This window comes from Odocoileus virginianus, chromosome 12 (genome assembly GCF_023699985.2).
Source record: "Odocoileus virginianus isolate 20LAN1187 ecotype Illinois chromosome 12, Ovbor_1.2, whole genome shotgun sequence".
NCBI classification, from domain to species: domain Eukaryota; kingdom Metazoa; phylum Chordata; class Mammalia; order Artiodactyla; family Cervidae; genus Odocoileus; species Odocoileus virginianus.
This window is the reverse complement of record NC_069685.1, coordinates 32,899,145-32,909,492: the sequence shown is the minus strand read 5'-3', so window position 1 is coordinate 32,909,492 and position 10,348 is coordinate 32,899,145. Positions and strand designations below refer to the sequence as shown.

Here is a 10,348-nt window from a genome sequence, read left to right as displayed (position 1 = left end):
GTAGCCCTCCAGGCTCCTCTGTCCATGGGATTCTTCAGGCGAGAATACTGGTGTGGGTTGCCATTTCCTTCTCCAATGTGTTAATTATATTTTAATAAAAAAGAAGAAATTTAACTGACAAAACATTTAAAAAAGAATACCACAGTAAAAACTGCTTTAGGCAAAGTGAAAATTAGTGAATCACTCTTAGGGCAAAACAGGATATTTTCATATGCTCAAATTATCTCCCTCAGAATATTTATTAATATGGTGGTTTTAACATATGTCCACAAACTCTGTGGGGCTTCCCAGGTGGCGCTCGTGGTAAAGAACCTGCTGTCAATGTAGGAGATGTAAGAGATGCAAGTTCGATCCCTGGGTCAAGAAGATCTCCTGGAGAAGGGCATGGCAACCCATTCTAGTATTCTTGCCTAGAGAATCCCATGGATAGAGGAGCCTGGCTGGATATGGTCCATGGGGTCGCAAAGACTCACAAATGACTGAAGCAACTTAGCAGAGCACACCACAAACTCTGTGGTACTCCTCTCTTCAGAAGGTGGATCTCTATTTCCTTCCCCTCATGTCTTTGCTGCCTTCTAACAGAATATAGAAAAGGGAAAATAGTAACTTCATAGCGGAGACACCAGACAGACACAACCTTAGCCAAGTCATCAAGATTAACATCACCACTAATAGGTGCTGATATCATGTACTCTTTGATATGCCACAAGATGTACAGTTCACCTCCATCTTATCAAATATCCTTAATTCTAGTCTAATCAAGAGAAAACATCAGACAAATGTAAACTGAGGGCCATTCCACAAGATATCAAAATCATGAAAAAGGATCAAATCATGAAAAACAAGTGAAGACTGAAAAACTATTTCAGACCGCAGAAGACTAAGGAGACGTGATGGCATGGTATCCTGGAATGAAGTTGGACTTTAGTTAAAAACCTGGTGAAATCCAAATAAAGTATACAGTACAGTTAGTGGTAGTACTGTACCAATGCTAATTTCTTAAGTTTTGATAAATATACTACACTATGTAACATGATAACACTAGGGGAAATGGATGGAAGAATACAGAGGCACTCTATCTTTACAATTCTATAAATCTAAAACTATTTCAAAATAAAACATTTATATATGCTGTATCTTTAAGAGTAATTTTTAAACATTCCTTTTACTTCTTCAGCTTCTATTTCCATTCCAAGTCCCTACTCAAATTTGGTCCTAATGAAATTATCTATTTTTATACTTTGAAGCTTTATTCACCATCCTGAGCACACTTCTTGGCAACATTTTAATTTTCTAACTCCTGTAAGCAAAAGTTTCTCAATGTTAAGAAAAAAATCTAGACTGAGTTATTATTAAAATTATTAACAAGCACTTGATCAAATCATCAGAGTCAACACATTCTGATAACCACTAAAGAAAAATATGCTGCTTCTATTGAAAATGCATTGCTTAACCAGAGATATGAGGCTATTTTTTTCTCCCAATTAGCCCATGTATTTGTGGATGGATATTACTTCTTGCTATAATGAGACAGAATACCATCAATTCTGTTATTTTTCTTTTTATGTGATTTAACCCTTGAGAAACCTTTCCCAGATAAACAAGTAGAGGAGCATTTAAATTTTGTTATAGCAATCTCCCTCAATCCCTTGAAGTCCTGGTGGGTTACATGCCAAGACCTGTTCAAATACTTGTAAAATACTATTTAAAATATTTTCAGTGATCTATCAGCAACAGCTCCATTAGCGCCTCCTTCATGTTTCCCAAGAGCAAAGAACTGAGGACACTCAATTTGTGTGTGTCATGCATGTATCAGTCATTAGCTTCTCAAGCCCCAACCAGTTTTGGAAACTGTGGCTTACTTGGCTCCATGTGAGGCTTCCGCAAGAGTCCAGGGAGGCTTTTTTCTGTAAATAACACACCGTGAGGCCAAACCTTGTCCACAGGTACCTTCTTAGAGTATAACTGTGGATAAAGCAAAAGGTTTCTTGAAACTACCCACACATAGGTATCCCAGGACTGCCTCCAGGGATCCTGTAATAGATAAGAGTGCACAGTCATGTCCGACTCTTTGCGGCCCCATGGACTGTAGCCCACCAGGCTCCTCTCTACCCGGGATTTTCCCTGCAAGAATACTGGTGTGGACTGCCATTTCCTTCTCCAGGGCATCTTCCCAACCCAGGGATCGAACCTGCGTCTCCAGCATTGCAGGCGGGTTCTTTACCGCTGAGCCACCAGGGACGACCCCTATAATAGTAAGGAAGCACTATTTCAGTGCTATGTCGGGATGGAGGGGGTACCAGGCAGGTGTGTGTGGAGGGCATCAGGCAGGAGAGTGAAGGGGCTGAACTGCGTGAACCTGCCTTTCCTGGCAGACAAAGAGGCCAATGGACCAGCTACGAACACTCAGAAAGCCTGTAGTACTTCAAGAGGCCTTGAACATGCGCAATGCACGACGCTCAACGTCATTGCGTCACTTGACGTCGCAAGCCTTGGAGCGCGGCAGGCACGCGCTGGCTCAGGCGCGGGGGCGGAGCACGGGCCGAAAGGACGGTTAGTGATTGGATGAGACCTGCGTGGGGCGTCCGGCCGGGTCCTGCGGTGACTCCACGCACGAGGCGGCTTTTCAAAGACGCCGTTCTGGCGGCGTGGCTCTTGGGCCAAGCGGTCTGAAGTGAGAGGTTGTGGCCTGGAGAAAGAAGCAACGGCGTCGTCGGCGGCTGGCCGGCGAGCCCCCGGCCTGTGACCTGGCCTGCGGCTCGGTCAGAGCTGCCCGCCAGCAGGGTCCAGCCAGCTGGGCAAGAAGGACAATACTGGTGGGTGGGAGTTAGGCTGGGGCTCAGGAGGCCGCCAACCAGGTGGCCACTGGAGTGGGTGGGGGGGTCCTCAAATTTTTGTTTTCTTTTCCTCTTTTTTTTTTTTTTTTTTGTTTTTTTCCCTGACCCTTGAGAAAGGGTTTCACCAAAAACCACGTCCTTTCCTCCTGTAGAAGTGCTTTGGGGAGGGGTTTGGGAGACAGTTCTGTCACCGTAAAACTGGTCACAAAGCAGTCATGACATCACGGGAGCGTTTGTCTTGGGACTGTGTGTGTAAAGGCCCTGTATGGGAGTGTATGGGAATGTGGTGGTTTTTATTTCGGAGTAAGTATTTTTAGTTTCCGTAGTACTTTTTAAATTTTCGGCTAATTTTCTTAACAATTTGTAGGTGAGAAAATGTCTGGCAACAATGACTGGTTTCAGAGTTCTCGGGTCCCTAGCTTTGCCCAAATGCTGAAAAAGAACTTGCCAGTTCAGCCATCAGCCCAGACGGTAACTACACCCACAGGATATTCCTCGGAAAGTTATAGCCTGTCGAACATGGCATCCAAGGTTACGCAAGTGACAGGTACAAACTCTTTTACATTTGTAATAATGCCTAAGTTCTATAAGATTCTGGGATGTCCAGTCAGTTTTGATGAGCTTCTGGTTTCACTGTTTCCAGATTATATATCCATTTACTTGTGGCCATGTCCCAACTGAAACTTGGATTTGACTCCCAGCCCAGTAGAAATGCTTCCCCTGGCTGTTCACTTAATTGTTCTTTACCACTTGAGCACAAGACCACTTCCAATGTGTCTTGCCTTTTTGAAGTGAGGCTGTGTTTATGCCTTTCAGGAAAGAACTGGATTTATAAGGGGTTGTATTCCACATATCTCTTATTGTAGTGTTAAGTGCAAAGCCAGGACACACACAGTAAAAATTCAGTTGAATTCAACTTAAAAGGTAAAAATAGTGACTCGAAAGCAGAATCTAGGTTCTGGTACCAAATCTAACTACATTCTAGGCCTCTGACTTCATGTGTAAAAATGACTTAGCCTCTGAAGACCTTGCCATCGCTGAAATCCTATGATTCTTTGATATCACTTTATGCTTTGACAATAACAGCACTTTGCACAATAGCCTTAGTACTCCAGAAGTACTAAGTGTAACATAATAGGTTACACTTCTTTAGTAGTAGGAACATTTTTGATGTAAAACATGCAACTGTGTGTGTGGAATTGTCTTTCATTTTAGGGAAGGGTTTAGTGGCTTTTGCTTGTCTTATTACTCTTTTAAATCTAACCAAATTGACAAGCATAAACATTTATTTTTAGGTAATTTTCCAGAACCATTGCTTTCCAAAGGTCTTTCATCTATTTCAAATCCTGTCCTTCCTCCGAAAAAAATACCTAAAGAATTTATAATGAAATACAAACGTGGAGAGATAAATCCTGTATCAGCCTTGCACCAGTTTGCACAAATGCAGCGGGTTCAGCTTGACCTGAAGGAAACAGTGACAACAGGCAAGTACAAAGTTGTATCTGGTTGTTACAATACTAGAAAATATTTTCCTATTAAAAGCAGAGTATATATGTGGCACTAAATTAGATTATTTTCTTCACCTAATGGTGGGGTTGGATAACTACTAGTATGTTTTGACAAGGATGCTTCATAAATGTTTATATTCATAGTTTAGCATTTTGAAACTCTAAATTTACTCATACAAAAATTTTACAATCACTGAATTTTAATTTTTTGTGTATGGCTAGTTAAATGGAAATCTCGTCAGCCTTGTAGATTATTTTCAGGTGTAACTAAGTACTCCTTATAGCATAAATGTGCTTTTGTAGGGATGTTAAATATTTAGACTGATTATTTTTATCAGTATTCTGTGATGATGATGCCTGACAAGAAATAGTCAAATTTGCCTTCTGAAATATAAAAGATAGAAGGGAAAATAGCACTTAGGTGATTGATTCTCTCTCTGAAGACTTGCCCGTGACTTAATTTCTCCATTCTCTCTTAAACTGTCCCCCACCAGAAAATGTTACCACCTTGGGCCTGTGGAAAGCTACAAGAGTAAAAGATGGAAAGAAGTTTCTGATTTCTTCACCTTATGACTAGTGGTTAGGAAAAACTTTAGGAAAGTGAAGGCATAAGAGAATAAAGTGTTCTTAAGAGGCATTGACAGGCTAAAAGCATGTGAAGCAAAGGAGCACAGTCTTTAAAAATCATATGTGTGCATGTGTAGTTTATTATCAAGTAGTTTCCTCCCTTTAATTTCCTATTCCTGATAATGTTACCAATAGGGGTCTCAGAGCTACTGTATGTGGTAGGTTGTCATAGTGAAGCCAAATTTCTAGTCATTGATTTGGGTGAAACAGCAGTACATTAACAGGTGACAAAAAAAAGGGTTTTAATATTAAAGGTGGAGTTTTCCTAGTCCTGTCACTGTAGGTTGGATAACTGGGATGTTTTCAATACTATAGACTGAATTTTTGTGTAATTAGTTAACTTTCTGCCATTCTGTTGGTCAGCTCTTAATTGAACTAAGCAAAACTCAAAAACACAACCCAGTGATTGTTCATGGTGTTCATTTTATGTGCATAGTACTGTTGAATTACCTAATTCTGTAGATTTGATAGAAAAACCACAGTGTCAGTATTTTTAAACCAGCTAGGTAGTGTGGATTTAGATGATGGTAAAGTTTGAGAACCTGGGGCAGAAACAAGATGAAGCTTTAAAGTCTCATCTCTCTGACACAGGGTACTTATTAACAGATTTCATGCATAGTATCTCAAACATAAGAATCATCTGGGCCACTTGTTAAAAATGTGAGTCCCAGGTTTACTCATTCTGGATTGGAACTCAGGTGATCTTGAAGGAAGAAATTTGGGAAACCGAGATCATAGATGTTGGGAGGAAAGCAGTTTACCCTGATAACAGTCTGGAGTTGCTTAGAAAATCTTGTTGTACATTTTAAAAACCTAGCAGTTAATGGAATATGTGAGAAAATAATAATAAAGAGGCTTATGTGGAGTGACAATGTACCTAGCCATTTGTAACCAAAGTAGAGACTTAAGTTTCTTAAAGGCCTCCTATACTTGGCTGGTGGCTCAGACTGTAAAGAGTATGCCTGCAAGGCCGGAGACCTGGTTTGATCCCTGGGTTCAGAAGATTGCCTGGAGAGGGGCATGGCCACCCACTCCGGTATCCTTGTCTAGAGAATTCCGTGGACAGAGGAGCCTTGGTTGGTGCAGACCACGGGGTCACAAAGAGTCAGATATGACTGAGCAGTTAACACTATTAGGAAGGCTATAGTCTGAATACCAAAAAGTAAAACTTTCGTATTACAGGCCAGAGAAATCTTTGGGCTGTAAAATTAGGAGGATTCCATTTCATTTTTTATCAGGAAAATATGAAAACTAGGTAAATGTAATTGTGTAAAGATACTTTTTGTGGGAACTTTGGATGATTGAACAGTTTCGTTCTTTAGAATATCTTTTTTATTATTGTTTATGTTTTGGTTTCCTGTGTAAATCCCCACTATGCACCCTAAGGCTGTGATGGATTTGGATTGTTTCTGTGACTCTGATAGAAACATAGGATTTCTTCAAAGGAATTCCTTCTGTTCTGGAGCTCATAAAAAGTATCAGGGCACTCAGAGGACAGGAAAAATTCGGCTTCATCAGTGTTGAGGTGTGAAAGGAGACATGTTGCCAGATGCTCCACATTTTCCCTTTCACTGATCATTAGATAAGACGTTTGAATGCCTACCACTGCCAGGTATTACACAAGACACTGTCACTCTATGTGTGACATGGACTGTAAAGTTGGCCCTATTGTTGATGCTGGATCAGAAGTCACACTAGCTGCTCGAAGTATTCCTCAGAACAAGTTTAGGGGTCCACTCAGCTATACTTACAACCTGTATTGACCCTACAGAAAAACTGGCAAGCTGAGATTGTTTTATGCAGTTGTACTGGAATGTTTTCCTATGTAACAGACATCTTTTGCAAGATCATTCTGTGAAGTATTACAACATTTATTCTGACTTATTTTTCAAGGTAATGTTATGGGACCATATTTTGCTTTTTGTGCTGTGGTGGATGGTATTCAATACAAGACTGGACTGGGACAAAACAAAAAGGAGTCTAGATCCAATGCAGCAAAATTAGCTCTTGATGAGCTTCTACAGCTGGATGAACCTGAACCAAGAATTTCAGAAACATCAGGTAAATATTTTTCATTATAAAGTAGTGTTGTAAAATGCTTCATTTTCCAGAAAGAATCATCTGAAAGATTTACAGTAACGAAGTTATTCCAACTGCATGATAGAAGTAGCAGGACTTGAATTATTTCCTTCCTTTGCTGATCTCTTGAGTTATTTGATAGTAGTTAAAATGCTCTTGTATATTTTAGCACCAAAGATATAAACATGTTGCTGAACTGTCTGGTAACTTGTCAGATTGTTGATGGATTTCAGTTCTGAAACTTAGTTTTTTCTTTAATTTATTGGATTCTTGTTATGCTCCTCAACTATACATTTAACATGGACAGGTTTTTATGCAATTTTTGTGATGTTTGCCTGTGTTAAATTTGATAATGGTAGGATTACTTGAGAAAATAAGGGCCTAAGGTAACATAGCAAGTAGGTTGAGAGTGTAAACTCCAGATACAGATTGCTCAGTGTTGAGTATTGTCCCTGAACAGATAAGTTGTTTGCCTTCTAAGCCTTAGTTTCATCACTTGAAAAATGGAGACAAGGATAGATACCTCCTATATCTGTCATTTTAGAATTCATTAAATACATACAAAGCCTTTAACCAGTGCTTGGTGAAGAGTTCAGTTCAGTCGCTCAGTCGTGTCCGACTCTTTGCGACCCCATGAACCGCAGCACACCAGGTCTCCCTGTCCATCACCAACTCCCGGAGTCCATCCAAACCCATGTCCGTCGAGTCGATGATTCCATCCAACCATCTCATCCTCTGTCATCCTCTTCTCCTCCTGCCCTCAATCTTTCCCAGCATCAGGGTCTTTGCTGATGAGTCAGCTCTTCACATCAGGTGGCCAAAGTACTGGAGCTTCAGCTTCAACATCAGTCCTTCCAGTGAACACCCAGGACTGATCTCCTTTAGGATGGACTAGTTGGATCTCCTTGCAGTCCAGGTGACTCTCAAGAGTCTTATCCAACACCACAGTTCAAAAGCATCAATTCTTCAGCACTCCACTTTCTTTATAGTCCAACTCTCACATCCATATGTGACCACTGGAAAAACCATAGCCTTGACTAGACGGACTTTTGTTGGCAAAGTAATGTCTCTGCTTTTTAATATGCTGTCTAGGTTGGTCATAACTTTCCTTCCAAGGAGTAAATAATCAACAGAGGTTCTTATTAATCAATTTGAGGAATATATGTGTTAGCATAGTAAATAGTTTTTTTCAGTATTCATTCATTTTGGTTTTTTGTTTTTTTTTTTTAATTTATTTTTATTAGTTGGAGGCTAATTGCTTTACAGTATTGTAGTGGTTTTTGTCATACATTGACATGAATCAGCCATGGAGTTACATGTATTCCCCATCCAGATCCCCCCTCCCACCTCCCTCTCTACCCGATCCCTCTGGGTCTTCCCAGTGCACCAGGCCTGAGCACTTGTCTCATGCATCCAACCTGGACTGGTGATCTGTTTCACCCTAGATAATATACATGTTTCGATGCTCTTCTCTCGAAACATCCCACCTATTCATTCATTTTGATTTTTTTTTAATTCATTTTGGTTTTGATTTCATTTAGATTACATTTTGTTTTCCCTATAAATGAGGCAACTTCAATAAAGAAAAACATTTAAATTTGATTTAAACTGTGACAGTTGACTAATTCTTTTTAAATTCAAATAATCACTTTATTTTATGACTGGGCTTTTTTGTTTATAACTTGTTAATTGTAATATTTCTTTCATAATACTTCCCTTAAGGTCATTTTGTTCTTTAAGTTCAATTTGTATTTCATATTTTAATTTTTCTGTTTAATTAAAATCATTATTTAATAATTAAAAGTGATCTAATTTGACACATCTCAAATTTGATGTGTCTGTTTCATTGTTTTAAAAATAGTTTGTCATAGTTTGGATTAAGTAACTGTTTAGAAAGTATTTTGTTAATTTTCATATTTCTGTTCACTATATTTCAGATTTATTAATTTTTTTAGAGCTAGATGTGATTTTGCTGTCTTACATATATTGGCAGTTTATTAATGGAAAATCTCTATATATGATGATTTTATAAGCTATCAACCCACTTAGGTATGTGCCCAGAAATATTTTCCCTGTTTCTTTCCAACCATCGCATGCATTCAAGTCACTAAATCTGTGATTTGAAGATCTGCTGTGTTTCAGACAGTTTTCCCAGGATCCACCTGGCAATATACAGGATGCAGGAAATGTGGATTCAATCCCTGGGTGAGGAGGATTCCCTGAAGGCGGAAATGGCAACCAACTCCAGTATTCTTGCCTGGAAAATTCCATGGGCAAAGGAGCCTGGTGGGATACAGCCCATGGGGGTGCAAAGAGAAGGGCACGACTGAGCACGCACACATGCATGCATGTTCCAGGGGCTGTGATAAATACTGGGAATCTAGACTCAAATGAGACCCATCCTCTACCCTCAAAGAATTAAAATACTTTGTTGAAATCCAGTTAAAACATATCTACAGAATTTCCCAATTTCTAATTTAATTAATAGAAAAGGATATTTATAACTATAAACCATATAATTGGTTTCTCATGAAAAATGCATTTCCCTAAGAGTTTTCAAAACATTTATCTAGGGCTAGCAAATCTTTTGCCCTTTGGCTACAATTTTTAGAGTCTAAACATTTATATTTTCCTTTTTTGTGAAAATTAAAGTCGCATTTTCCCATTTCCAGTGATACCATTTTAATATTCAACATTGTTTTCTCAAAAAATGACAGAAATGCATTAACTATGACTAATATTTCTTTCAGTTCAGCTCAGTCATGTCCCACTCTTTACGACCCCATGAATCACAACACACGAGGCCTCCCTGTTCATCACCAACTCCCAGAGTTTACCCAAACTCATGTCCATTGAGTTGGTGATGCCATCCAGCCTTCTCATCCTCTGTCATCCCCTTCTCCTCCTGCCCTCAGTCTTTCCCAGCATCAGGGTCTTTTCAAATGAGTCAGCTCTTCGCATCAGGTGGTCAAAGTATTGGAGTTTCAGCTTCAACATCAGTCCTTCCAATATACACTGAGGACTGATCTCCTTTAGGGTGGACTGGTTGGATCTCCATACAGTCCAAGGGACTCTCAAGAGTCTTCTCCAACACCACAGTTCAAAAGCATCAGTTCTTTGGCACTCAGCTTTCTTTATAGTCCAACTCTTACATCCATACATGACCACTGGATAAACCATAGCCTTGACTAGACGGACCTTTGTTGACAAAGTAATGTCTTTGCTTTTTAATATGCTGTTTAGGTTGGTCATAACTTTCCTTCTAAGGAGTAAGTGTCTTTTAATTTCATGGCTTCA

General features: G+C 39.6%; 1 protein-coding gene across 2 annotated transcripts in view; it reads left to right on the top strand.

Annotated features, from left to right (window-relative positions):
* Window positions 1-2,518: 2,518 nt before the first annotated feature.
* The window catches only part of ADAD1 (adenosine deaminase domain containing 1), an 81,293-nt gene continuing 73,463 nt past the window's right edge, over window positions 2,519-10,348 (top strand). Inside the window, exons 1-4 of one of the 2 annotated variants that reach the window (XM_020882162.2) lie at window positions 2,519-2,816; window positions 3,205-3,384; window positions 4,133-4,321; window positions 6,866-7,033. In XM_020882162.2, coding sequence (XP_020737821.1) covers window positions 3,213-3,384; window positions 4,133-4,321; window positions 6,866-7,033 — 529 coding nt within the window. In that variant the 5' untranslated portion in view covers window positions 2,519-2,816; window positions 3,205-3,212. Of the gene's footprint in view, window positions 2,817-3,204; window positions 3,385-4,132; window positions 4,322-6,865; window positions 7,034-10,348 lie in introns of those variants that run through there. The other variant, XM_020882163.2, reaches the window with a different exon arrangement.